At 63.2% G+C, this 25426-nt stretch overlaps 3 protein-coding genes across 3 annotated transcripts; 1 reads left to right on the top strand and 2 right to left on the bottom strand.

The window, feature by feature from the left end:
• Window positions 1-364: 364 nt before the first annotated feature.
• CHLRE_05g242301v5 (uncharacterized protein) lies at window positions 365-4702 on the bottom strand. Its single transcript, XM_043062423.1, has 4 exons — window positions 4349-4702; window positions 4106-4239; window positions 3466-3798; window positions 365-3389 (listed from the first exon to the last, which is right to left on the bottom strand). Exons 1-4 carry the CDS (start codon window positions 4564-4566, stop codon window positions 3133-3135), a joined length of 942 nt encoding a protein of 313 aa, XP_042924725.1. The 5' UTR covers window positions 4567-4702; the 3' UTR covers window positions 365-3132.
• A 3578-nt stretch (window positions 4703-8280) lies between these two features.
• Window positions 8281-14752, bottom strand: CHLRE_05g242300v5 (uncharacterized protein). Its single transcript, XM_043062422.1, has 13 exons — window positions 14544-14752; window positions 14413-14468; window positions 14123-14329; window positions 13591-13737; window positions 12584-12790; window positions 12216-12302; window positions 11952-12026; window positions 11014-11108; window positions 10605-10752; window positions 10341-10412; window positions 10115-10228; window positions 9493-9615; window positions 8281-9145 (listed from the first exon to the last, which is right to left on the bottom strand). Exons 1-13 carry the CDS (start codon window positions 14710-14712, stop codon window positions 8942-8944), a joined length of 1704 nt encoding a protein of 567 aa, XP_042924724.1. The 5' UTR covers window positions 14713-14752; the 3' UTR covers window positions 8281-8941.
• A 110-nt stretch (window positions 14753-14862) lies between these two features.
• On the top strand, window positions 14863-25097 carry CHLRE_05g242350v5 (uncharacterized protein). Its single transcript, XM_043062424.1, has 24 exons — window positions 14863-15333; window positions 15724-15945; window positions 16443-16565; window positions 16796-16870; window positions 17111-17296; window positions 17584-17694; window positions 18103-18230; window positions 18506-18584; window positions 18949-19089; window positions 19288-19338; window positions 19588-19672; window positions 19949-20021; window positions 20103-20243; window positions 20442-20559; window positions 20787-20924; window positions 21191-21318; window positions 21560-21594; window positions 21838-21935; window positions 22171-22285; window positions 22527-22644; window positions 23031-23118; window positions 23382-23552; window positions 23792-23945; window positions 24144-25097. Exons 1-24 carry the CDS (start codon window positions 15133-15135, stop codon window positions 24557-24559), a joined length of 3195 nt encoding a protein of 1064 aa, XP_042924723.1. The 5' UTR covers window positions 14863-15132; the 3' UTR covers window positions 24560-25097.
• The last annotated feature ends 329 nt before the right edge of the window (window positions 25098-25426 follow it).

Genomic DNA, 25426 nt, shown 5'->3' with positions numbered 1-25426 from the left:
ACGTAGGCACGCCGACCTGGACGCGTTCGACCCCACACGCACGCTACCTGTCCGCCGCCTTCAACGGTGACCACGGCGCCGGCGTGCTTCTCAGCGCCGTGAACGCCGTCGCGCCGCCGGTCGGTGTCCCCCTCACAGCCTGCATTCGGGGACCATATGCAGCCCCACATGGTGAGAATGCCCCCCGGAATTGCCCATCTTTCTCGCCCAAGGGCTTGCATTGGTGCAGTGCTCGTATCTTCCATCTACGCTGTAGAAATTTGCCCCAAATCCGCCGAAGGCGGAGAAATTTTTGGGGTTTGGGGCCGCGCATCTACGGAGTGTAGACGTTTTGGGCGGATTGGCGGTATCTTAGACAGGGAGCTGTTGTGTGTGGTTACAAGGTGGTGAGCACGACGTGCATTCCTGTCCCTGTAGAAACCGAGGCCCGGGCCGGGGGGCCCTTATAACGCCTGCAACACTTACGTATGCTAGTTTGGTCCCCGAATGGGGATGCTCCTGCTCCTGTGCTCCCAAATGGAATCTAGTAACGCGGCTAACCTGCACGGCTAACCTGGCTGGGTCCGCATTCTGCATAACGGCCCGCAGCCCTCCTCTAAAATAGATCTCGCTACTCGAACGCAACTGGTCTTAGGCCGTACATCGCATGAGCACATGATTCTCATCTTCAACTTCATATGCGATACATGACGGCCAAACCCTCTCCTCCCTAGGTCGTCCATAGGCGCGGTTGGCAGTAAGCGGGCAGCAGCATAGGCGGAACCTCATCAAGGTCTTGTGATGCGCAACTGGTATAAATGCTCCACTGTGCTCTTGCATGGTCCGTGGTGCCGCTCCTTCCGCACACAGCCCCATTCGATGCTTATGCGCGCTCATCTGTACGCCTGGTTGCTTGTTGTCTGATGGGAAAGTGCTTGGCTCAGACTGTAGCCGCTCATGCTTGCACGCATTCATCATAGTATCAGACGCTTGGACGCCAGCCACAGCTTGCTACAGCGCCTCCTGTGCCCGCCACCGATGGAACAGGGCATAGGGTAGGTATGCGTCCTGCCCCCGCCACCATCTTCTGACTGCGTGCACAGCCTACGGCAGCCCACTCCTGCACTCCACTTTGGATGCATGAAAGTCTTTCCGTCCTCAAAGCACTCAATGCGGACTCAAGCGTTGCTGGCCCCCACTCTGCATGACTGACGCCGTCGTGATGAAACCGCCAGACGGGCCCCGCAAGCATCATCCTCATCCTCCTCATATACATACAACCCAGGCGGCATCACCACCACCTGTGCCCCACCTGTCAGCCTTCGCCTTCAATGCCACAACGGCCACATATACTCGGGGTAATCCTACACGCATGCTACTGTGTCTCTTAAGCTAGCTAGACAAGCCAGGCTTGACCGTTGTTGTCCCTGTAAACGGCTCCTGGTCTTGACCAGTCCATGCACTACCGTACAGCTACGCACGCGCAATCTAGGTACGGGGAGCTCGCTACCAGCAAGATCTGCTATCAGGCTAGCTTATAACCCTCACGAATGGAACCTGCTCGATAACTCCATTGACGCGAGCGCCCGGATGAATGTACAGAATGCGACCTCCGTACACCATGTAATGCGGTGCTGCAGACATGATGGCCTGTCATCTGCTAGCTAGTCCTTTGCTGTATCTGTGTCGCTCATGCAAGGGACAGCCAAAGAATTCCCTGGCGACGTTTCGGGGGCTTGCACACCTGCGAGTCCGTGGCCGTGTCTCCAAGAATGTATAAAAGCGAAGTGGGAGTATGTAATACCAAAGTCTCGACTTCGCTTGTATACATCCTTGGAAACACGGCCACGGACTCGCAAGTGTGCAAGCCCCCAAAACGTGGCGAGGGAATTCGTTGGCTGTCCCTTGCATGAGCGACACAGATACTGTCTGTCCTAAAGCAGCACACCACACCACGCCCCATCGCCCGGCCCCCTGCTGCTGCCGGCTCAGCTCCGGTGGCCACCCAAAGCCCATCCTGTTTATACCATACGTATTGAACAGCTGTACTCCATGGGCACACCCACGCCCACACTTGAACCACTCTTCTGGGCAGGTCGGAGCTCCAGTCGCCCACGCGTCCAACAATTAAGAGAAAGGTCATAAAAATGCTTCCCTTGGAAGACACAATTGGGTTGATCCCACAGCATGCATTCGTCTGAGACTGAAAGTGTCTTGAAGCGCCTCATCACCCAGACGAAATTGGAGTCGGGTTGTACACGCCAGTAGTCATAACAAAAGCCGTTCATTATTGCGAGCATCTCGCCACCGGTGACCTGTGCCTTGTGCCATGTCAACAAACACATGCAGTGTGCCATGTCAGCAAACACATGTAGTACGTGCCTACGTGGACGCGCACACATGTCAACATCGTGCCGACCACCTTCCTCCAAACGGGACATCCTAATGGCACATCAGCCGCAACGGCACTTCGCACTACAACCACATCCGCACAGCCGCAGCACATCCGTCCCTTCCTCCTGCGCACTCATGTGAACTGAGCAAATTCATGCGCATATCTAACATACATTGTTGAGTCTTAAGTTGTTGCGGGCCATCCAGCTACTAGATAGGTCGTGCCAGAGGTGTGCGCGCCACACATACGCGCCCACTCGCTGCGTGATAATTCTGCAGTTTACGTGGCCTGCCGGGCCTGGCGTCATTCGTTCCTTGCGTCCTGACACACACGCAGCTCGAGTCCTCATACCGCCCAGTTTGCGGGCCAGCCATTCGCCAACCACCACCGCCGCATGGGCTCCATGGGGACACATGTGTGTGCAACCAATGCACCCACCATCCCCGCAGCACCTCCTTTACCTGTAAGGCAGCCCTTCGCCCCATCTCCTCTTGATCTCCAGCAGCCGCACAACAGCAGCCGCCCGATTGCATCCGACCGGCGCCCGAACGCCATCAGCCACCTTGCTTGACTCCCTCCAGCATGCGCGTCCCACATCCACCATCCCACAATACCGCACACCGCCGGGTCCGGTGCACGACAACCACCATGCTGACAATTAGCTGATTCAGTAGAACAGCGACAGCAGCTTGGCAGCTGTGAAAGCCATGGTCAGCATCAGCCACTTCGCGATCATGGTCGCAACAAAGGACGGAGCCTTACGAAGGAAGAACACGAAGAAGCCCAGCCAGCCGCTGCGCTCTGGAGCCGACAGCGCTTGCAGCAGCCAGGCGGGGGCACCAGGGAGCGCCCAGGCTCTGAAGCAGCCCAGCCACGCTGACCACCAGGTGGTGCACGCTGCAGCTCATGTGCGCACCAGCGAGGTGCATCACCAGCAGGATGAGGGAAGGGCCTGCTCCGCTCTGCACGCCATCCTTCCTGACCACGCCCACCGGTCCGCGACCGCCATGCACGCCTGGCTGGCCCGGACCGCGAGCAGCAGCTGCAACAGCAGCGCTGTGCAGTACCCTACGACACCGCCTGTTGGGGACCGGCACGATTTGAGCGGCGCTGACGACAGGTAGACGGGTGCTGTGCGCCACCAAGGCAAAGCGAGCTGCTTAGCACGCTGTTGGTCGCGCCAGGAGTGTGCGTGTCAGCCCCCAGCACCAACTGCGGGCCTGAACTATTAGGCATGGTGGACGCTGCAGCTGAATCCTCGAACTGCTGCTGCTTCTGCTGGCTGCCCTCAATGTCTCCTCCTCCTCTTCCTCCGCACACTTGCGACCACAGCGGTGCCAGGGTATCAAGCCAGCCAGCAGGCCACCACTTGGCGATGTCTGACTTACGTGGCTGAGCGGATGACGGGACGGGCGATGGTGCCGCTGCACGCACAAAGGCAGCGCAGGCGGCGGTGCATGCGGGCGTGGGTCAGATCGCAACTCGCTGCTTGCAACCAGGAAAGGAGTTGACGGGACCATGACCGCACAAGGCCTGCTACCCGCCGCGCCCCTCTAGTCAAGCGCCGTGCGCCGTGCGCCTGACCAAAACGCATCTACTCGTGCTCACGACTGGACCTACGCCCGTCTCCACAAACCCAGCCACGGCCCCCAGCCCTGATCCAGATCCACGTGGGTAGTACAGCCCACTCCTCCACACAACCCTGAGACAGCACGCGCTACGCCGGCTCACCCTGTTCACCTCGCGGGTGCTCCACGTCTCGCGCGCTGGTGCTGCTGCCACCTGTCGTTGCAGCCGGAGAGTGCCACCGCGTGTGTGTGGTGCGGTGCCGCGGGGAAGGGGTGGAAGGAAGTGCAGCAGGAGGGCTGAGCAGCAGGAGGGTAGTCGCGGTGTGTCGCGGTGTGGACACTGCAATCGGTCACATAGCGCGGGAATAGCGGACATAACGTGAATGGGAGCCTACACGAAATACACGCATCTTTCAGCGCCAGGATGTGGTCAATCAGGCCAGGCTGCAGCCCTGCGACCGAGAGGCCCTCGCGTGTGGCATCGCTCAGAGCGCGGACGTTGCGGTACCAGTTGTCCCACAACTTGTCCAGATTCACAGCATCTTCAAATAGCGTGAGGTCAGCTCCACGGGCTTGAAGGGCTGCGCGCATCTGCTCACGCTGGTGCGCCCGGTCCACGTCCATCTGAATGGAGTGCGGTTGAAAGGAGATATGCACGCCACCCGTACAGCGGAAAGCAAGGGCTCAAGACGTCGGGGCCTCTGGGCTTTTGACCTTCATGCAGTATCTTCTTGGTGCAGGGGGGCGTGCGAGAAAAGTTATAACTTTTAGGGCTGTCAGACGAGAAGTTTTCATTTACCGACACAGGTTAAGCCCAAAGGCTCCCACACTCGGGATGAGCGTCGGCATGGGCTGACTGGAAAGTTACCAGACCTACCTCGGCAAGTTGGGGATTGCAGGGTTTTACGGGCTCTGGCCAACATGACACGTTACTTGTCGCAGTCGGGGAAGGCGACCTTATGATGAGCAACCGGGGCTCTCGGACGGGTGGGCGCGCTTTGCTGGCGTAGCGTGCCCCCCCGGCATCCGTGCCTACCTTTCGCGGCTATGGGAGCGCTGCGCCATGCGCGGTGAAGGCCAGTAAGTGCTTTCGGTCTGTGGACGGCTAGGCTTGGGATGGGTTTGTGCTCCATGGTAGGTGTGCGACCGTCGGCGGCGCAGCCGGCCCTTAACGTTTCCCGGCACTTCTGTGCCTAGGCTTGTGGCGTTGAGGCACAGCGGTGGGGCTCTGGCGGGTTGAGGCTTGGCTAGGACTCACTGTGCGCGGAGTCACACGGACTTTGTCCGCGGGAGGGTTTGCAGCAAAGTCGGGGTTGGTAGAGTCAAGTTGGGCCCTGATAGCATGTGATGGCTCGGCGTCTTCGGGTGCTGGGACTGTCCCCTCTGTAACATCCGCATTCTTACGTCTGGAGTTTATCAACTCCTTTAATGAATACCCGCCTCGACTGGCTTTCGGCATGGTGTGCATAGCCGCGGCCTCTGCAACTGGATAGTGGGCCAACTGGGTACTGGCCCGCCAAGCATGCGCGGTGGCCGGGCGCACAGGCGGCGGTCGTGTTGGCTTGCCCCTTGCCCCGATGGGACGTGTGCGATGGGACAGTGTTAAGGCAGGTTGGTAAAGTCCCGTAGGGTGCAGCTGATTCCCAGACCCCAGCAGATGGCAAACAATTTGCGACGGCAGGGCAGTAGTGCGCGGCTGGTCGAACGCCGGAGTCACTGTACCGACAAGTTGCTGGCTGGCTGGAAGTTTGCTGACGCGCATTCCTCACGCTCTGGGCGCCTGGCCAGGCCATAGCACCACACAGACACACCGCAACGCCACACTCGAGACAGCGCACCTGCAGGAAGGTGACCAGCGTCCACGGATGAGCACTAGAGGCAACCACAGAGACAAGCGTTCCCCGGTCACGGGAAAAGGGGCGGAGCCCCTCCACAGTCTGAGGCCGAACAACCTCATCGCCCGGACATAGCCGGGGGCGGTTTTACAGTCACATAGCCAAACCAGGTGCCTAGCAATCGCGATGCCACAGCAGAGCTTACCGCAGCCAGACGTAACACAGTTGTCAACAGCCGCAATACTTTTCATGCCGCTACATGCCCTGCCAGCCCCACCGCGGACCGCTACCTAGACACCGCCAGCCGGCTCGTCAGCCTGCGCGCTTGCGCCGCTTCTTGGGCGGCGCTGCGCGCTCCTCCTCCACGTGGCCTTTCCCGCCCCCTCCGCTACCAAGATTCGCTCACGCGCCCCCGCTGACGCCGCCGCCGCTGCCGCTGACGCCGCCGCCGCTGCCGCTGCCGCTGCCGCCGCCGCCGCCGCTGACGCCGCCGCCGCTGCCGCTGACGCCGCCGCCGCTGCCGCTGACGCCGCCGCCGCCGCCGCCGCCGCCAGTCTGCAGCGATGCAGGTCGCTTGTGCCCCAGCAGCATCTCCACCAGCGCGTGCCGGATGTTGGTTGCGGAGTTGACGTCACGTCCCTGCACCGTCGGGAGGGTAGAGTGAGTGAGTCCCACTGAGCCCACGACTGAGCCGTCACCCAGCCGTCACCCAGCCATCACCGACTGAGCCCCACTGAGCCCTCACCCACTGAGCCGTGTCATCCACGTGTCATCCCCACTGAGCCCCACTGAGCCCACGACTGAGCCCCACTGAGCCCCACTGAGTCGTCACCCAGCCAGCCATCACCCAGCCAGCCGCCCGCCCGCAAAGTGGACTCACCCACACCGTCCCGCAGTGGTTGTACACTTGGACTTGGTGAGCACGTGAGCCCCCCCATGGTACGACCGCCTGCAGGCAGCGCTCCCCGTCGCCGAGTAGCGCCGCCCGCACTTCGCAAACACCTGGGGAGGGAGGGAGCAGGAGTACAGTGTGAACCTTGCTGGCTACCCGGCTACCTGTACACGAGCCCCATCCTGTCCACCCGACCACCTGTCTACTCATTCCAATCCGTCTGCTCTCATCTTGCCTGTGATGTGTAGAACTCGTCCACGTACACCACCAGGTGCGCGTACTTGTCCACCAGCAGGCGGAGCAGTGCCCGGTTTGGGCCCCGCCCCAACCTGCTGATGCAACCGCCATAGCCAGTGTTGGCGTTGCCCCAGCCAACAATGACCTCCTCCTTGGGCCTTCCACCAGCCAGCTGCTGCGCCGTGTGCTCCAGCACCTGTACCAGTGGCATTGGTGTAGCGTCAGCGCAATGCAGTTGGTGTGGGGGCATCTGCTGGCCCCCTCCCCTCAACCCCCACCTTCCGCGTCCGCAGATGGACAGTCAGGCGCCACCGCCGCTGGCCCCACTGACGGTAGAAACGGAGCAGGTGCCACAGCCCGTACTGTTGCACCGGCGCAGGCGCAGACCCGGCAGCCGCCGCCGCGTCCACGCCACCTCCAGAGTAGAGGTGGCGTATTCGCAGCTCATGCTCAGCCACCCGCGCGCTGGGTATCTTTGCCTGACAGCACTTGAGCGCCGGCTGCTCCTCTAGCCGTGCCTGCTGCCACAGTCGACGGCCTGTCTGGCCTGTGCAGTGGCGGTAGCCAGCGCCAGACAGCCGGGTAAAGCAGGTGCGCTGCTGGCGGCGCCGTTCTGTTGCGGCACGCTGATGCGTGTGCTGGCGCGTGCCCCGCCACCCTCGCCTCTTGCCCTTCCACCTCCCGCCCCCCTTGCGCCGCCACCTCCGTTTCTGCCCCCGCTGTCGCTGCTGTCGCTGCCGTCGCTGTTGTCAGAGCCCTTCAGAGCCCTTCAGAGCCTTTCAGAGCCTCCAGAGCCCTTCAGAGCCCTTCAGAGCCCTGCCGAGCCCGCCACAGGCCTGTGCAAATCCCTCCAGAGGCTGAGCGGCTCTGAAACAGCCGGTGTCAGCAATGCCAGACCACCCTAGAAGCGCTGGAGCATGGGACAAGTGGGCTGAGCCACGTATCTAGTCTGAGGCCGCAAGCGTCTACCTCATGAATGCGACATTTGCAAGCTTGCGGGGGGGGGGGGGGGAAAGCACGCTTCTGAAGACAATTCATGTGCCCCATCCCATCCCATCCCTTACCACTCCGTGCACTCCTGCCCTGCCGTTGCAAATTGTTTGCCATCTTCTGGGGTCTGGGAATCGACTGCACCCTGCGGGACTTCACCAACCTGCCTTGACACTGTCCCATCGCTCACCCATACCACTCCATACGCTGCCTGATTGCTGGACGGATGCTATCCTCAGCTCCCCCCAATACATACACACCGTGTCAGGCAGACTGTACACACGCAAGTCACCTTGCTGGCACTAGGGGAGGTTGGCCCTGAGGCAGCCGTTGTGACACTCGGATGAAGACCCCATCACGCACGTGGGCCACTCGGTGACACTAGCTTGGATGACATTACATGCACTGTACGTCCTTGTGTAGACCCCAGCCTCGGCGCTGTGCTGCCAGCTGCCTGCCGAGCCCCCCGGCCCGCCTGCAGTGCTCCCCCCCGCCCGCACACACAGCGCCTGCCTCCTGATCCTTGACCGGGGCACGTGCGACATGACTGCAGCAACCACCCTCAAATCCAACAACACGGCATAGCCTCAGTCTTCCAGCCTTAAAACATGTAGGGTAAGAATCCGCCTGCTGCTGCTACTGCTGCTCCTCCCGCGTCCTTGCGGCACCATCCGGTGCTTTGCGTGCATGAGATTCGTGTATGCCTACCCGCTACTCCCCCTGCTGGTGCGTTGCCTTTGGCAAACACACACATATGTCCCACGCCCTGCTTCACGTCTTCTCGAGTGTATGTATCCTGCCTGCCCTGATGTCTACTACGTCTCTGGCTGCAGCCGCTCTGCTACAGAGCCCGCGCCCGCGTCAAAAACCGACACACGCACACACACGTACACACATGCGCACATGCCGTGTCGCATGCCGTCGCCACACACCAGAAACACACAGGTGACAACAACGACACGTGCAGACGCGCACACGCGCCCGCTCGCACACACAATCACGCAGTACCCACGCCCATTGAACCCCTCCCCCGTGCCGACTCCGCTTACGCGTCGTCCGCGTCCGCTGCCCCGCTGTCTGCGACCTTGAGGCCGGTGACCAGCGGTACCGTCACGTCCATGCCGGCCGGCCCCGCCACCTCGCCGCCCATGTCCACGCCGTCGGCGTCGTCCTCGGGCGCGGGCGCCGACACCGCGGCGAAGGCGTCCGCGGGCACCGAGTACACACGCAGCAGCTCCTTGTTGGGGTCCTGGTGGGGGGAAGGGTGTGCGCGCGTGCGAGCGATGGGTTTAGTTATGAATGTGACATTACAAAGAGGGGCAGTCCGACCAAGCATGGGTTCAGTTATGCTGCTGTACAGGTTGACTTGGCCTTGCGTTGGATGGAGGTCATGCGTGCGGGCCGGGAGGAACCGCTCCCAGCCTCCCAGCCAACACCACCAGAGCTTGGATCGCGGCCACCACCAGCACCCTCCTCTCCCCGTCCTCCCACGTTCCCGTCTAACCCCCCTCCCAAAACAGGCCTCCTTGGCTTTGGTTTAGTTTGGGCTGGTATTTACAACCTCCCTCCCAACACCCCACAGCCCTCCCCGCCCACCTTGACCAGCAGGTAGGCTCCCTCGTCCAGCCCCAGCAGCAGGTCGCACACCGCCCGCACAATGCCCCAGCAGTTGTCCATGTCCACGTGGAACGAGCGCGCGCAGTCCTTGGGCTTGAGCGCCTGTGTGGGCGCGAGGAGGGTTAGAGGTGCGGGGGCGCGGGAAGGAGGCGGGCGTCAGGAGCTGGTGCACCAAGTGGGTCGTGGGCGTGGGGATGATATGTCGTGCAGGGACTCGTGGATTCAGGGCTCAGTTCTTCCTATGTAGGTCCTCAGCACAGCTCGATCTTGTCGAGGCTGTGGTGCTCAGAGGTGATGTCGTTATAGAATATCGTCACTGCCCAATGCCGTGCGCAATGAATGCAACGACCTAAGATGTAAGCCAGTCTTTGCCAACAGGCAGCCAAACCGCGAGGCTCAGTTCTTCCTATGTAGGTCCTCAGCACAGCTCGATCTTGTCGAGGCCGTGATATTCAGAGGTGATGTCGTTATAGAATGTCGTCACTGCCCGCGCGGGTGGTTTGCCTGAAAACACCTGCCCACCCCTATCACCGCTTGCCGCCCAACCCTCCAGTCTCCCTTCAGCCTCATACCCTCGGAGCCCTTCCCACCCCACACTCACATGCATGGCCAGCACGACGTGGTTGGACACGTCGCGGGGCGTGGCGCGGCTGACAAAGCCCAGCTTGATCTGGTCGGCGCCCGACAGCAGCGAGCTCGCCACCCACTTGGCCACCTGCGGGCGTGATCGCGGAAGGCGATACGGCAAGGATCGTTTGGTAATGTAGTCTGGCCCTCTGGCCCTTCGTCGTCCGCTACTATCCATCCACACAATCCCCCACGCCTACCTTGAACTTGTTGTTCTTGGTCTCGGACAGCACCACAGCACCCTTCTGGTTCTCCAGACGCTTGCGGTAGTCCTGGGGTAACCCAAAGGGGAGGGGCGACGTTAGGCCGGTCGGAAAAAATATGGAGCCAGTTCATGTGTACCTAAACCCACATGCCAAAGCCACTGCACCGCGAAACCGGCAACCACCTTGGGCCGCCCCTGCTACCTCCGGGCCGGCCCTCCTCTCCCTCCCTGGCTCCCACCCCACCAACACCGTCCCCACCTGGCCCTTGATGTCGTACTCGTTGAGCGCCTTAATGAGCACCGTCTGCGGCGCCGCGCCCTCTGGCCCCTTGATCGCACCATCCACCTCGCAGCGCACCACAATCTCGGGCGCGTCCGCGGCCGAAGACAGCTTCCACTTGCGGTACCTGGGAGGGTAGGGGCCGTGACGCCGTGGGGATAAAGTAGTGGTGTTGATACTGGGTGGCACGGGCCGAGCAAAACCTGCTGACACCCATCATCAGCTTCAACAGCACCATGTCTGCCCCTCCCGGCCCCCTGCCTTCCGTTCCGCACATTTCAGGCGGTGCGCTGCCACCCCCCCCCCCACGCCTGGCATGGCCCTCGCCGCCCACCGACCCGAGCATCCACACCCACCCAAACACCCATATACGCGCGCGCGCACTCACTTGTAGGCCACGCTGGCCAGGCTGCCGGCGTCGCTGGGCGAGGCGAAGGGGTTGGCGTTGCCCAGGTCCAGCTTGTTGCCGTCCTTGACCAGAACCTGTGTGGTGGCGTGCGAGCACATAGTCTTAGTGATGGGCCATGCAGGTCAGAGGCGGCGGGTACGAGTGGAAATGCGGCAGGCGGAGGGACGGACCAGCCCGGGACTCCGGTCTTCCTATGTAGGTCCTCAGCACAGCCCGGCTTGCGGGTGGAACTGCAAATTAGGATACGATGCCGTTAAGGACTGTCGTCGCTGCCCGGCCCATTGCCTTTCTGAGCCCTCCTGGCCCTTGGCACGCATTCTTTCGTCCCAAGTACCCGCCCCAACACAGACGTCCTCCAAGACGAAAGGGCTCAGTTCTTCCTATGTAGGTCCTCAGCACAGCTCGATCTTGTCGAGGCTGTGGTGCTCAGAGGTGATGTCGTTATAGAATATCGTCACTGCCCAATGCCGTGCGCAATGAATGCAACCACCCAAGATGTGTGCCAGTCCTAGCCAACAGGTGTCCAACACGCGAGGCTCAGTTCTTCCTATGTAGGTCCTCAGCACAGCTCGATCTTGTCGAGGCTGTGGTGTTCAGAGGTGATGTCGTTATAGAATATCGTCACTGCCCAATGCCATGCGCAATGAATGCAACCACCCAAGATGTGTGCCAGTCGTTGCCACAGGTATCCAACATGCGAGGCTCAGTTCTTCCTATGTAGGTCCTCAGCACAGCCCGATCTTGTCGAGGCCGTGATATTCAGAGGTGATGTCGTTATAGAATGTCGTCACTGCCTTATGCGCTTGTGATGCATTCCTCTTTGTTTACCGCAACCTCGGACACTGCTCCGACCCATTCCGGTGCCCCACCCGCCTCCCGCACCTCCCTGCCTCCTATGCTTCCGCCTCCCTCCTCACCTGCTGCGAGAAGTTCTGGTTGATGGCGGTTGCCTCCAGCGCCAGGTGGTTCATGCCGTTGATGTTGTCCTTGTCCTGTTGGCGTGTAGTGCACGAAGCGATGAGGGGAGTGAGGCAGCGAGCGGTGGTCGAACGCAGGCTTCCAGACCCACGCTCAGCGCAGTGCCCTCGCCGCATATGTCCCCACGTGAGCAGCCTGACCCCGCTCTCCTATCTGTCCCCGCCCTGCAGCTGCCCTCTTCACTGCCTCCCCCAGTCCCTCACCTCGGGCACCGCCTCGGGCGCGGTCTCGTTGACGGTGAGCAGCGTGAACTTGGAGCTGGGCCGCCAGTCGAAAAACAGCTGGTCGCCCTGTGTGTGTGTGGTGTGTGTGTGTGTGTGTGTGTGTAGCGGCGGGAAGGGTGAGTAGTAAGTGGTGATGGTGCGGTCGAGGCGAGGCGGAAGTGGGAGGCAGCGGCCTCTTACGTGCAACTAACTCGTCCTGTTCCCGACGCACCAACCCACATGCACCAACCTTCGTCCTACCCTACGGCCACTTCTCCACCGCCTCGCCCTCCCTCCAGACCTCCCGTGCCCCCCCCCCCGCCACCAGCCGCCCGTCCACCCCCATGGGCCAGCCCGCGCGGCCGCACCTTGCGTGTGGCCAGCAGGTCCCAGCCGTACTTGGAGGACTGCATGCACATGAGGTGCGTGAGGATGGAGTCCACCGCGAACACGCGCGCCTTGCCGCCCGCCGCCATCTGCGCCAGCACCGGGTCGTCCGAGGTGGACACGGAGCGGAAAATGCGCTTGGTCTTCTCCAGCGGCTTCTCCTTCTTCACAGCCAGGTTGTCGTACGACTGCAAGGGGGTGAATAAGGGGGAGGTGCAGACGAGAGGGGCGATGTATTCAGTCGAGCAGTTTCAGGAGAGCCAGAGCGGGGCCGATTGGCATGAAATCTGGAGTGGGCGAGAGTTGTGCCGCTAGTGCTGGCGCCTGCGTCCAAGCGGCAGAGCGGGGCTCCAGCACCGCGCAAGACAGCTGGGGCTGCGGCGCACGCAGCACAAGGCCGCAGGCTGCCTCGCAGCCGGCAGAGCCCCAGGCTCCGAGCCTCAGTCGATCCCACTGCTGCTGCCGCTATTGCTGCTGCGGCTGCTGCTCCAGGAGTCTTTACCATCGCCAATGCCAGGTCTGCACCTGAAAGCCAGGGGCCCAACACGTGGCCCACGCCTCTGGCTGGCACCTCTGGGCGCAGAGCCATGTGCTCCCTCCCTCCCCTCCCTCTCCGCCGCTCCGGCGCATGCCTCCAGGCTGCTGCCGCTGTGTAGCGCTCCGGCTCTGCTCACGTCCAAAGCCCGACCAAAGCTCCACTAGCCCGGAAGTGCGCGTGGAGGTGGTGCCGGCTGCTGCCGCTGCCAAAGCTTGCAGCTGCTCACTGCGTTGTTCTCATCGGGGACCCCGCATGCAGCAGGAGCCTCCCCCACTCCACTGGCCAGCCCGACCCCGCCCGTTCCTCTACCGACCTCATCACCGCTCACTGGTAACCCCCACGCAACCTTCCAGCCAGCCCCAATTGGGCTAAGCGTATAATGAACCCCTCACGACGCCGCCCTGCGCCCCCCTACTGCCACCCCGTGCTGCCTCCCTCCCTGCCCCCCACCTTGTCGTAGTACTCGAGCGAGCCGCACGCCAGCAGGTCCACCGGCTCGCCGGGGTTGTAGTTGAGGCGGCCCAGGCTGGTCGTGTTAATCTGCTCCACCACCGCCCAGTCAGCGCCGATCTCCACACTGCTGCTGTACTGGGTCGGCTGCGCGTGCGTGCGGGCCACACAGACAGAACGGATCAGGGCACTTGAGGATTCAGGTGCTGGACTGCAACAAATCGAACAGGGACGCTGGAGCTTTACTCCGCGTGCGCGCCTGTCCTGGCTGGTCGCCGCGCCCGCCAGACACCCCGTCACGGAGTCCGCAGAGCGCACAGCCCACACGTGCGCAAGGCCTTGCCCCTGCCTGGTGGAGCATTTGGGGGACTCGGGTGCCGGGCTGCGGGCCCCCCTCCCGGCCCTGCCTCTGATGACCCCGGAACCCTCCCTAAACCCTCTTCGCCTCTGTATATGCTTTATGTAGCATTTGCGCGCTCCAGCAACGCCCGAACGAACCCGGCAGGCCACGTCGCGCCCTGCCGATGCTCACCCTGTTGTTATCACGGCCATAGAACTGCTGCTTCTTCTGCTGCTGGGCACCACCCTTCTTCTTGTCCTGCTCTGGCCCGCCACGAGCACCGTCCTTGCCGTCGCGACGCTGCTGGTTGTTGAAGCGATTGTTCTGCTGGAAGCGCCGGCCCCCTCCAAACTTGTTGGTCTTCACAGGGCGGTTATCCACCAGATGGAACGACTCCTCCTGCAACCAGATCGACTTATCAGCTAAACGCAGCCGCCGCACATCCCGCGCTCAAAGCGTCGCCAGGGGCCCCGCTGCCTCACCTCCTCGTTTGCGAAGAAGTTGAACACCGGCGGGCCACCCTGCTGAAAGCCGCGACCTGCGCACAAAAGCCGAACGAGGCCTTACCGATCTGCGCGGGTGTTCGCCGCCGACCCCGCCACCTGCAACTCACCGCCATACTTGTTGCCATAAGCGTTCTGGGACCAATCTGCAACCCTGCCTAGCTTGTCTCCCTTGTTGAAGGGCGCGAATGGAATGTCCTTCAAGTGCGCAGGCACGCTACACGGACCCCACCCGTCGGGGTTATCCGCAATTTGCGGCACTGGAAATGCTGCTGACATTTTAAAGCGTATGTAAGGAATACATGCAGCGCGCGGGCTTGGTAGTCGCGGCGAGCTCGACCGCGATGACACGCAATGATCGCGGGAGGCCCCGCCCCGCTCTGAGCAAAGCCTGCTTCCGCCCCTTCCTTGCACGAGCCAGAACCTGTGGTTCTACTTGACTTGCACCACTCGGACTGGGCTTACTGTATGCCCTCTAGTACTATTTCTAGAAAAGCTACGATCGATCGCCGCGTGTTCTCTCGCTGCCAGTTTCTCTTCCAAGTACAATTCTTATTGTGACATTCTAACTTGGTTACTAACTAAAGCCGTCGTCAGTGCTCGGAAGCAGAGGTGCAGCACGCCGGGCCAACGTGTCCCTCTGGTGTGAGCGGACACAGTTCTTGCTCGCAGACTCAAGGGGTATCTGGGGTGACGAAGATGGCGGACGACGGGTTTGCGCCGTGGTCTATGACCACGGCCCAGGTGCTGTCGCACTTGGACGTGGACCCGAAGACGGGATTGACGGACCAGAAGGTCGAGGAGAAGCGCGCCACGTATGGCTACAACGAGCTTGAGAAGGAGTCCAAGCAGAGCATCTGGGCTATGATTGTGGAGCAGTTTGAGGACACGCTCGTGCGGGTGAGCACACGCAGATGAACAGCAAGTTGGTTGGCGCCTCGCGAGTAGCTCGTTGGCGGTGTGGGCGCCAGCCGGCGCAAGCCCCGTTCACCCCTGGGCTTCAGGCGTGGGAATGCACTTGAAATTTCGGGTACTCCCCGGTGGCGGGAAACGCCCTTTCGCTGCCTCCGCCGGTACACGCACCCGTGTCCTGCGCCGTCAACCTGTCGACACTGCGCGTCAACGGTACTCCCGCCCTCCCTCACCCTGACCCGATCGCCCTCCTCACCCGCGTGGACGTCAGTGCCCTTACCCCCCAGGCCAGCACCACCTGCTCGCCCATACACTTGCCCTTCACGTTCCCCTCTCACTCCTATGACCACTCAGCCCGTACCTCTGCTTGCCTGCTAGATCCTGCTGCTGGCGGCGGTGGTGTCGTTCGCGCTGGCCTACTTCGAGGAGGGCGCGCACGAGGAGGGCCTGCGCGCCTTCATCGAGCCGCTGGTGATCCTGCTCATCCTCATCCTGAACGCCGGCGTGGGCGTGTGGCAGGAGAGCAACGCCGAGTCGGCGCTGGAGGCGCTCAAGGAGCTGCAGACCGAGACGGCGCACGTGACGCGCAATGGCAAGATGGTGAGGAGCCGGAAGGGGGAGGGGCGGAGGCGGCGGATGGAAACGGGCGGCGGTGGTGGTGGTGGCGCCTAGGAGGCCGGCACATCTGGGCGGTGTCATGGCGAGGGGCTGGATTGCAGCTGCTGGGAGCCATGGCCGATATGGAGTGGGGATGGGGCTGTCATACGTGGCAGAGTGCTGGGTACGGCAGAAGGGATGGGGGCTATGCGTGCCGTCCAAAGCGAGGCATGGCCAACCCAACCGCAGCCCGTGAGGCTGGCAAGATGTGTGCTAGTCCTCGGCACCAGTGCATCCAAGACACGTATGCGCGCGCGTGCGGGTGAGGTACAAGTGTACAACCCTCGCCGGACCGGGCCTGAAGCGCGCCAACCCGCTCTCCTCACCTGGCCCTCCCGACCCCTCCTTCCCCGCCCCCGATGGTCTACCGTCTACCACTTCCTTAACTAGTCATGAATGTAAGCCCCCCTCGCCCATCCTCCTCTCCCCGCCCGCTGCAGGTGTCCGACCTGCCTTCTCGCGAGCTGCTGCCGGGCGACATCGTGCACCTGCACGTGGGTGACCGCGTGCCCGCCGACTGCCGCGTGCTGGCGCTGCGCACCGCCACCTGCCGCGTGGAGCAGGTGGGGAGCAGGGCGCTCCTGAAGGGGGCGGGGGCGGGCTGAGGCGGGTGGGTGGGTGAGGGTCTTATGAGCGAGGGTCGGGGCATCAAGGGAGCAGGCGGGCTCTGGAAGAGGCGGTTTGGGGGCTGGCAGGGTGGCGTGCACAGCCCGTCTCTCATGTGGCCTCGCCACGAGCGCCTCGTCAAACGTGTTGGCCCTGTTGGCTGTGCTCCTGCCGCCACACCCCACAGGCCAGCCTGACGGGCGAGTCGGTGGCGGTGAACAAGGGCAGCGACCCCGTGGCCGACCCCAACTGCGAGCTGCAGGTACACATGGGTGGGGGAGGGAGGGAGGTGGGGTTCCGTCGGTTGTACATACGTGCTCTTGTTTGTGTAACAAGAGAGGCCCATTGTAGTGGGCGAGTGGGTTGCATGGGATGAGGGCGGTGTGTGCAGGAGCACACCTCGTACTCACCCGGCTCCCACCGTGCTCGTCCTTGCTCACCGCCTCTTCCTCCCCTTCCTCTTCTAAACCCGTTCCACCCGACCCCACCCCACCGCCCGCAGTCCAAGGAGTGCATGCTGTTCGCGGGCACCGCCATCGCCAACGGCAGCTGCTCTGCTGTGGTGACGTCCATCGGCATGGGCACCGAGATCGGCAAGATCCAGGAGCAGATCTCGGCCGCCGCCAAGGAGGACGATGACACGCCGCTCAAGAAGAAGCTGGACGAGTTTGGCGAGATGCTGGCCAAGGTGCGTGTGTGAGGGGGGAGGTGGGGGAGGTGGTTGGGTAGTGTTTGAAGGTTTGGGCACCCTTCCAAACCCGGTATAAGAGTTCACAACTTACCAAGGATGGGCAGAGAGTGGTTGGAGGATAGCGTTAGAAGCGGGGCGTGGATGGATGGCTGTGCGTAATGGCTTGGTGACGTGCCGGGCTTTGCGCACGCGACCTACCCGTGCGCCTACTCCCTCGTCGGCACTTTGAACTTGTGACTGAACCACTCCGTTCTCCATGGGTGGCTGCCCCCACCGCGATGCAGGTCATCGCCGCCATCTGTGTGGTGGTGTGGCTCATCAACTACGAGCACTTCGTCACGTTCACCTGGAAGCCCGAGGGCGGCCTGCCCGGGGTGGCCTTCAACTTGTCCAAGGTGCGCGTGCGTGTGTGGGTATAGGTGTGCAGACGCACTCCTGCGTCAGCCAAGAGGGAGCTTGGGGCTGGAGGCGAGGGCTAGAGGAGTGGTTCACGGATGGGGGGTCGACAGCAACTCTCCTGGCATATGTGATACGGTAATCGCAGTTGCGGTAGCAGCACCGCTCACCGCGGGGGCCACCACCTGTCGCCAACCCACATCAGCCACCACCGATCACCCCTCCCACACGCCTCACCCTCCCTCCCACGTCCCTCCCACATCCTTCTCCCCCCTCGGCGACGCCTCGGCCCACATCCCATAAGTATTATCGCTCGCAACTAACGCCTCTGCCTGCACTCCAGTTTTCGTTGGTTTTGGTTTAGTTTGGGCTGGTAATTACAACCCCTCCTCCACACCCCGCTCCAGGCCACCTACTACTTCAAGATCGCGGTGGCTCTGGCCGTGGCCGCCATCCCCGAGGGCCTGCCCGCCGTCATCACCACCTGCCTGGCTCTAGGCACACGCACCATGGCCAAGAAGAACGCCATCGTGCGGTGAGGAGGGAGAGCGGCGGGTATGGGGCAGGGCGTGGGTGTGGGGTCGCAGGGCGGGTGAGCCTAGTGGCCGCGTGCAGGGGCTGCGTGCAGCCAAGGTCGATGGGCGGGCCATTGCCGAACGCACTGCGTAACGCACCTGCGCGCATGCCTGACTCGGGACGCCGTACATGTCGCGTTCGCATGCCCCCCCCCTCTCCATACCTCCACATTACATTGTCGTGTTATCATGTTCTGCCCCCTCCCCACCAACCCCCTCCCCACCCACGCCGCAGCAAGCTGCCCTCCGTGGAGACCCTGGGATGCACCACCGTCATCTGCTCCGACAAGACCGGCACCCTCACCACCAACCAGGTGGGCGCGTGTACTGGTGGCCCGGATCCTCAACCTCACATAGGCAACCAAGATAAAGGCCAAACCTCCTCCGCGCTCTGGTTTAGTTGGGTTTACAATGATGTACCTCCTCCCCCTTGTCCCCCCCCCCCTGCATCCTGTACCGCTTTGTCAAACATCCTTGCAACCCCCCTGACTACCTACCACTTCCTTAACTAGTCATGAATGTAAACCTCCTGACGATCGCCTCTGCCTGTGCTCCGCTAGCTCAGCTCGATTTCATTTAGTCTGGGCTGGTATTCACCCCCGCCCCCAAGATGGTCTACCGCCTACCACTTCCTGAACTTATCATGAATGTAACCCCCCCTGCCCCTGCCCGCTGCAGATGAGCGCTGTGGCCCTGGCCGCCATGGGCTCGGACGGCGCCAGCGTGCGGCGCTGGGCGGTGGCGGGACACACCTACTGCCCCGACGACGGCGAGGTGGTGGGGCTGGGGCACGCGGCGGCGCTGGACAAGGCGCTGCAGGTGGGTGGGTGAGGCGCTGAAGGGGGGAGGTGTGCATGAAGTGGAAGGCCCAGTGGGGGAGCGTGGTGTGTTCGCAAGAATGCACTGAGGGCCGGCATGTGGGTCGAAAGGTTTAGGGGGTTGGGGCCCTGTAAGTGCATGTAGGTCTCCGGTGCTGAAGCACGCCCACGCCTCATATTCTTACTGTCACGCTCGCAGACTGTGGCCGAGGTGTGCGCCGTGTGCAACGAGGCGCACCTGGAGTTCAAGGTGCGTGCGTGGGTGGACGGACGGACGGACGGACGGACGGACGGCGGTGGAGGTGGCTGTGTTGACCAGTCCAAAGGACACTCCACTTTCAAACAATGCCAGCAAAAGAGGAACCAACCAGACAGCTTGGATGCCTAGGAAGGCGTAGTTGATGCCAGTTGATTCAAGAATGGGCGGATGGCGTCTTGCACTATGAGTCCCTTACCTCGCCATGCACGTGTCCCACCCTCACCACCACCACCATCACAGGGCAGCGCCTTCCGCGCCGTGGGCGCACCCACCGAGGCCGCGCTGCTGGTGCTGGCGGAGAAGCTGGGCGTGGCGGACCCCGCGGGTGAGGGAGCCGGGGCCGGGGGCAGCCCCGCGACAGGCGGGGGAGGACCGGGTGGCGGGGAGCAGCGGCTTACTAGACTCTAGAGATGGGGAATGGCGGCCTGCCCCGCATGAGTCGCTCGAGACCCACGCCCACCCAGGCCCCTCCCCCCCCCACCCACACACGCACTCGCACACACACCCAACACACCACACACACACACACACACACACACACACACACACACACACACACACACACACACACACACACACACCGCCGCGCTCTCCGCCACAGAGACCGCTGCTGCCCGCAAGAAGCGCACCGCCACGCCCGAGGAGCACCCGCAGCCCGTGTGCTCCGAGTACAGGTGGGTGGGTGGGTGCACACCTTTTGGGGCGGGCGGGGGACACTCCCCCTGACCTCCCCCTCCTCCCCCTCCCGCCTGCAGGTCGCGCGCCCCCGTCCAGGCCCTGCTGGAGTTTGACCGCGACCGCAAGTCCATGTCGGTGCTGGTGCGCCCCGCCGGGGCCGCCCGCAACGCGCTGCTGGTCAAGGGCGCCGCCGAGTGCGTCATCGACCGCTGCAACCGGTGAGGGCGGCGCCGGGGCTGCGAGAAGGCGGTGGCGAAGAGGGCGAGGGTATATGCCGAGGCAGATTGTGGGAATGCGCATTTAAGGCGCAGTGTGGGGAGGGCGTTGCGAAGATCAACGCACGCCGCCTGCCGCCCCCCCTACCGTCTACCACTTCCTGAACTAATTATGGATGTACCCCCCCTCCTGCTCCCCAGCATGATGCTGCCCGACGGCCGCGTGGTGCCCCTGACGCCCGTGGCGCGCGCCGCCGTGCTGGGCGCCGTCAAGGACATGGCGCGGGACGCCCTGCGCTGCCTGGCGCTGGCGGTCAAGGTGGGCGGGGGAGGGGGAGGGGGCGGGGGCGGGAGGGTGTGGTGTGCAAAAGAGGGGGAAGGGGAGGAGAAGAGGGGCGTGGTGGAGGGAGGAGAGCGGGGCGTGCAGGTATGTTAGCGTGCACGTGCACACACAGCGACACTTGGGCATGGTACACGCACGCCGACCGGCTACTCCCGCAATGGACTGACCTTCCAACCCGCCCTGCCACGTCCCTGCTTGCACAGCCCGACCCGCCCGCCCCTCTGTCCGACTGGGACGGCTCTGACGCGGAGCACTCGCCCGCGGGCCGCCTGCTGCGCGACCCCGCCACCTACGCCGCCGTGGAGAGCGAGCTGGTGCTGGTGGGGCTGACGGGCCTGCAGGTGAGGGGGCGGTGGGGGGCGCAGAGATGGTTGGAGAAGTGGGCAGTGATGCCCCGAGGACTGTAGACAAAGTTGTTACCGGATGCGCGGCCCTGGGGTGGGGGGGAGAGGGATTATCAGCCCAAGCTATGCTAAGGGGAGTGGGAGGACGTATGTTGGGGAAGTCGATATGGGGTGTGTGCGTGCTGGAGCCTATGTGTGCAGTCTCTTCGGCATTCGGCAACTCACAGCACCATGACCCCGACATCACCTGTCCCCCCGCCCAGGACCCGCCGCGCCCCGAGGTGCGCCCCGCCATTGAGAGCTGCAAGGCCGCCGGCATCCGCGTCATGGTCATCACCGGCGACAACAAGGACACCGCGGAGGCCATCTGCGGCAAGATCGGCGTGTTCGAGTGAGAGGGCAACGGGAGGGCGGGCAACTGAAAGGGGGGCGGGCACAAGGGCAGGACATGCGGGGCTGGGATGCTGGGCTGGCGGTAGGGCGGCGCGAGGGCTTTTTATTCTAGTCTACCACTGGGTAGCCCCTGCCCGTACACGGCATGCCAAATCTCTCTCCCATCTCTGCTCTCATGACCGCTCAAGCTCCCTTACCTGACCTCTGCGCCCCGTCTCACAACCCCACCCCCACTACAGGGCCGGTGACGACGTGTCCCTCTACAGCTACACAGGTGTGTGGGTGCGCCATGGGGGCGTGTGGACTGTGCAGGCGGCTGTGAGGAGAGCTCGGCACCGGGTGTCTGGATGCAGACAGCAGTGCGCCTGCCCGCCTCAGCCCCTCTCCCTCCATCCAAAATACACGCCTTATCAACCCCTTCTCACATCCTACCATGCACCCTCCAGTCTCACCCTCACCCCTCACCCCCTACCCTCACCCCCCCCCCACACACACTCCGTGCCCCCACTCCCCGCAGGCCGCGACTTCGTGTCGCTGCCCCGCGAGCGCCAGATGGAGATCCTGGCCTCCGCCCCCGCCATGTGCTTCAGCCGCGCAGAGCCCCGCCACAAGCAGGTGAGGAGGGGCTTGGAAGGGGGCTGCGCAGGGTGTTCGCAGAAAGTATCTATATGTAAGAGAGGGGTTGGGCAAACGTCCGGGGGGCAAACGGGTATGTACCGAATCAAGCCAGTGTTCCCGTTCCCCAACCCCTCACCAAGCTCTTACCGGGCCCCCATGGCCTCACCTCGCAAACCCCTCACATGGACCCCATTCCATTCCCTTTTCCCCACGCCTTTGCCCTGTTGCCCAGGACATTGTGCGGCTGCTCAAGGAGCAGGGCGAGGTGACGGCCATGACGGGCGACGGCGTGAACGACGCCCCCGCGCTCAAGCTGGCGGACATTGGCGTGGCCATGGGCATCGCGGGTGAGGACTGGGGGCGGAGGCGGGCGGAGGCCGTGGGGGCAGTGGGCAGGAGCAGAGGCGGGCTGGTGCTTTGCCGTATGGGTGTCACAGCCGGACATCGCTTTGTGCTACTGGAACTGCTCCCATCGCTGCAGCTCTGGTCACCTCCTCCCATTCCCCAACCCGCCCCCCTCCCCAAGATGGTGTGCCACTTCCTTGACTGGTCATGAATGTGCTGCCCCATCTGCCTCACCCTCGCCAGGCACGGAGGTGGCCAAGGAGGCCAGCGACATGGTGCTGGCGGACGACAACTTCAGCTCCATCGTGGCGGCGGTGGCGGAGGGCCGCGCCATCTACAACAACATGAAGGCCTTCATCCGGTGAGGGAGGGGAGGGCAGAGGGAAGGGCTGTGGGGAGAGCCAAGCGGAGGGGAGGTGTTGTTTGTTCGAGAACTTAAAAGCGAGGGCTGAGGGCGGGGGCCGAGGGTGGGGGCGGTGAGGGACGGGAGGGGAGGGGTGGGGGTTTCGCACCGTTATCATGAGAGCTGGGGTTACTTGCCCGAGTGGATGATGCCAACGTGGAGGATCGGAGCTAGGCCAGGGGAAAGTGATTGCGCTGCTCAGGCTGGTGCCGGCCGCTGCAGCAGCTCCTACATCCGGCAAGCTATCCTATCTGAGTTCACGGTGCTCAACCTCTCGCGCTCAACGCCGTCCTTGTCTCCCCCTGTTGCCCCTTCTTACCCCCACCTCCTTGCCCCACACACAGCTACATGATCAGCTCCAACATTGGCGAGGTGGCCTCCATCTTCCTCACCGCCGCCCTGGGCCTGCCCGAGGGGCTCATCCCCGTGCAGGTGCGTGCACGTGCGGAAGGGAGGGCGCGGGGAGCCGCAGCTGCTTGCAGGGAGGCGGCGGGGCGGGCGGCGGCTGGGCAGGAGGCAGTGCTGGCTGGGCTGTGGCTGCGACGTGCGCCGCGCACATGCATCCTCCTGCTGCCTCCTGCCTTCTCTCTCTGCCCAATGGCAAACGTCTTTGCTAGCCTCCCTCCCCTTTGAGACACACACAAACACACACAAACACACACACACTCACCACCACCACCACCGCCCGCACACAGCTGCTCTGGGTGAACCTGGTGACTGACGGCCCGCCCGCCACGGCGCTGGGCTTCAATGCGCCCGACAAGGACATCATGAGCAAGCCGCCTCGCCGCGCCAACGACCAGCTCATCACGCCCTGGGTGTTCTTCCGCTACATGGTCATCGGAGGATACGTGGGCGTGGCCACGGTGAGGGGGCATGGGGTGGGGGCCGCTGGGGTCACGAGCGCCAAGCCGAAAGCGTGGGCGGGCGGCATGCGCGTCTCGTACGTGCATGGGTGCAACGCGGTGCTGGGTGGGCGTGCACGGGGGGTCTACGTGCTACACTCGTATGTCCAGCATGTGAGCACCCGACCAACCACTTGCTTGCACACGCTCTTACAACTCGCCTCCTTCCCTTCCCTCCGACCTCCCCGCCATGCTGCCAGGTGGGCGCCTTCGTGTCCTGGTACATGTACGACCGCTTCATGGGCATCGACCTGTCGCGCGACGGCCACAGCACCGTGACCTGGGAGCAGCTCACGAACTGGCAGTCCTGCCGCGAGTGGGGCAACTTCACAGCCAAGCCCTACCTGCTGCAGGGTGCGTGGCAGGCGCCGCCGCCGCTTTGGCGATACGTGCGCAGTGCACAATTGTCCACCACGTGTCTCTTGCTTGACTGCCCTTGCCAGCTCGGCCCCCTTCCCAACCCCCTCACACGAATCGGGCCTGGTAATTGACTACACGCGCTCACCTTCCCCCTCCTTCCACCCCCACCCCCACCACTCCCTGACCCTCCAGGCGGCGGTGTGGTGTCCTTCCCGCACCCCTGCGATTACTTCACCGCGGGCAAGGCCAAGGCCTCCACGCTGTCGCTGTCCGTCATCGTGGCCATTGAGATGTTCAACGCCCTCAACGCGCTGTCCGAGGACGGCAGCCTGCTGACCATGCCGCCCTGGGCCAACCCCTGGCTGCTGCTGGCCATCGCCATCTCCATCAGCCTGCACTGCGTCATCCTGTACGTGCCCTTCCTGGCCGACGTGTTCGCCATCGTGCCGCTGTCCTGGCCCGAGTGGCAGCTGGTGCTGCTGTGGTCCGCCCCCGTGGTGCTGCTGGACGAGGTGCTCAAGGCCGTGGGCCGGCTGCTGCACGCCAACACGGGCAGCGACGCCAGCCGCAAGCGCGCCGCGGCCGCGGCCGCCAAGAAGGCGGAATGAAGGGGAGGATGGACCGAGGAGAGGATGAGAGACAGGTGGGAGAGGACGTAGGGAGGGAGCAGAGGGGATAGGGTGGAGATGTTGGGAGTGGTGATGGTTTGCTGGAGTAGGTGAAGAGACAAAGAGAGAGCGGATTCGGACCGTTTGCCTTTTTGAGTGGCGCGCGGCGTAGCGGTGTTTTTGGTTGATGCGTGTGGGGGCGGGCGGGTGAGCCAGTGGGCACTGAATACAATCTTGCGCTGGTGGCGTGCCAGCTAGATGGTGACAGCGTTCAGGACGACGTTGACGGAGGAGGCGCCAAGACAGGCAGCGGGGTATGCTGCGGTAGAGAGGTCAGGGCGCGCGCTAGGGGTGGACCGCCGAATGACGCAGGAATCGACGTGTCGCCTAGCCGCCGGAGCGAGCCAAGAGCAAGAGCCAGGTCGGGAATCACACATCGGACAACTCACACGAGCACCCGAGAGTTGAGAGATCGTGTTGAGGGGGCGTGCATCGGTGGACGCCGAGCGCCGGTGTGCGTGTTTAACAGGTGCCTGCACGCGGCCGTTCCCCACATCACGTGGCCGCATCAGTGCTTCACAGAGCACTCCAGCCAACCTACCACAGCATTTCTGCTGCTCAGCTTCACAACCACGCACCAAGCAGCACAAGCCCCGCGCTTGCAGGCGCTATCCAGCCAATGTCCCACAGCTTAAGTCGTCTCTATCTGCGGTCTTCCTGGCTCTGCAGATTTTAGCCCTGGGGGTTGTAGCTCGCAGCATACGGTTCACGGACCGGTAGGCGCCAGGTGACCGCAGTCGGGTAGTCCCGGGTTTGGGGTGTGTGTGCACGGGCGGCTGTTGCCCGGGCACCCGGGCGACTGTTGGC

This window comes from Chlamydomonas reinhardtii, chromosome 5, assembly GCF_000002595.2.
Source record: "Chlamydomonas reinhardtii strain CC-503 cw92 mt+ chromosome 5, whole genome shotgun sequence".
NCBI classification, from domain to species: domain Eukaryota; kingdom Viridiplantae; phylum Chlorophyta; class Chlorophyceae; order Chlamydomonadales; family Chlamydomonadaceae; genus Chlamydomonas; species Chlamydomonas reinhardtii.
This window is presented reverse-complemented; position numbering and strand designations above follow the sequence as displayed.